This window comes from Colletes latitarsis, chromosome 8 (genome assembly GCF_051014445.1).
Source record: "Colletes latitarsis isolate SP2378_abdomen chromosome 8, iyColLati1, whole genome shotgun sequence".
NCBI classification, from domain to species: Eukaryota; Metazoa; Arthropoda; class Insecta; order Hymenoptera; family Colletidae; genus Colletes; species Colletes latitarsis.
Genome location: NC_135141.1, coordinates 6,741,296 through 6,743,699, shown reverse-complemented (window position 1 = coordinate 6,743,699; position 2,404 = coordinate 6,741,296). Strand labels below are relative to the sequence as shown.

Below are 2,404 nucleotides of genomic sequence, written 5' to 3'. Positions count from 1 at the left end.
CGTCGTTCGCCAAATTAATATTGAGCGACTAGTTCTATTAATCGGAAGCTGTGATTTTTACGATGAGACTTGACTATGATTTTTCCGAAATTGATATTCGATTTTAGATTTTTGAATCATCACTTCGGATGTTGAACGAATGTTCGAAGTTTCCGGAGCCCGTTTCCTCCGTAGCGCGAACCCCCTCCGAAACGCGATTTTTGGGGTTTGTCAATCGATTCGCGCTGACTTTGCGAGTTTATCGATTGGCCATCGATTTGGGGAAGGAGGATCGATTTTCCTATCCCGTTGGGCAGGAAACTCCTCCCTCACCCGATCGTGGAGGAGGAAAGTCCCAGGTCACCCTGGGCGAAGATGACCGAGGTTTTTTCCCCAAGTCGAAGGCCCCATTAATTTTGCCGAGGAAAAAAAGGGACTCCGGATTAAGACGCGTAGCTACACGTGCGTTGCAACTGTTTTATGGCTGTATTGTTCTACGAGTTGGCGATGGCCGTTGTAGAGGTCTATGCCACCCGCGGGACAGTACAGCCCTTCGTCGGTTAACTCGGGCCTTGCGCTTTCGGGTTGCTAGAGTGCTTAAACGATTTACGATGAAATTTGCCAGATGCGAAATATTCGAAGACTTTTTCGACAATGTCAAGTTTCCGCATCTGGCCTCATAAACGAACGAAAACCCCTGAGCTGACCGGGCGGAACATTTACGAAAGAAGCAGTTCAGAACGCTCAGACATTGTAGAAATATAGAAGTAACTCCCAAGATACCGCGTATTCTATCGTGAAAATGAGTCGAAAAGTGCAAGATGATAATCCTAATTATCTTTGTTATCTAACAACCCTTGTTAAATCTTAAAATATCTGGAGATGGTTCCTGGAAAAAACGAGGATTTTCTTCACTCTACGGTGTAACGACGCTCATTGGTTATAACACAGGGAAAGTCATCGATTTATTGGTAAAAAGTAGTTATTGTCAGACATGTACATATTTCAAAAATAATAAAAAGCACCCCGAATATTTGGAACATAAAGAAGATGGACATTGTACAGTGAATCACAGTGGCTCTTCGGGTAAAATGGAAGTAGATGCCGTCGTAAAAATGTTTCTCCGCTCTGAACAATTACACGGAATACGTTACAGTAATTACATAGGTGACGTGATGCTAAAACGTTCAAGGCAATTTTGAATATTGAACCGTATGGTCATGAGTTCAAAATTAAAAAGAACGAATGCATTGGACATGTGGAAAAGAGGATGGGTACTCGGTTGCGCAATATAAAGAAAACTGCAAAATTAGGAGGAAAAGGAAAGTTGACCGATGTGTTAATAAAAAAATTAACAAAATACTACGGTCTCGCTATCAGGCGTAACAGTGATTCTGTTATTGAGATGACAAAGGCGATAATGACAACATTTTATCATCTGTCTTCAACAGATGAAAAACCGCAGCACGACGACTGTCCGCCCAGCGCCAATTCGTGGTGTAAGTGGCTCGTTGCACAAGCCTTGGGACAAGAGTTGGACCATCCACCTTCATTAAATGAAGACGTGCAGAAACATATTCGTCCAATTTATAAAGAATTGTCACGAGATGATTTGTTGGAGAGATGTTTAGGTGACCATACACAAAGTGCTAACGAGAGCTTTAACACCATCATTTGGCGTTTAGCTCTTAAGCATCTCAACTGTGGCATACAAATTATTGAAATAGCTGCTTTTTGGCTGCTGGCATATTCAACGAAGGATTTTCGTTTGTCCTTCAAACAATGCAAGAGCTCAATATAGTAATTGGGCAGCACAACAAAACATTTACTGATAATGAAAATAAACGCCGTATTAAACAGCAGGAGCGTCGCAGTCTTCAATACACAAAAGAGGCTCGCGCTTCTCTAAAAGAAGAAAAAATCGCTACATTGCAACTTTTCGAAGAAGAGAAAGATTTGTTCTATGGCCCTGGAATTGCAGATTAGTAAAAAACTGCGGTAAGTTAAAATGAATTACGAATTTTTCACGATTTTTCTGTTACTCAAACTTTAAACGCCTTTTTTTTGAAACGCAAAATTTCGCACGCCGTGTAACAAAGCTCAAAAACTAATCACGCGATCTTTATGAAACTTGGCAAAAATATTCTATAAATAATTGGCCTCAGCATGACGAGCTCCGATTTTTTATTTTTTTATTTAAAACACTGATATTAACAATAGTTCATAAAAAAAATCCTCTTTTCTTCAAAACTTCGCCATTTTTGCAATTTTGCAAATTTTAATAAAAAAAGATCGTCATGCTGAGCATTTATCCATAAACTAAAGAACTCATTTTAATTTTTTCGTTTCAGATCATTTTTGAAACCTGTATGCTGCACGGCGCATTCACAAAATGCCATTTTCAAGCTGCCATTGTACCGTTATT

The 2,404-nt window shown here is 39.8% G+C and overlaps 1 protein-coding gene across 1 annotated transcript; it reads left to right on the top strand.

Annotated features, from left to right (window-relative positions):
• Positions 1 to 854: 854 nt before the first annotated feature.
• On the top strand, positions 855 to 1,965 carry LOC143344952 (uncharacterized; the record flags this gene model as incomplete). The annotated part of the gene is given in 3 exon segments (XM_076771603.1): positions 855 to 1,149; positions 1,152 to 1,712; positions 1,715 to 1,965. Coding segments are annotated over 3 exon segments (1,107 nt in total), but the record flags the coding sequence as incomplete, so codon positions are not given.
• Between the last annotated feature and the right edge of the window lie 439 nt (positions 1,966 to 2,404).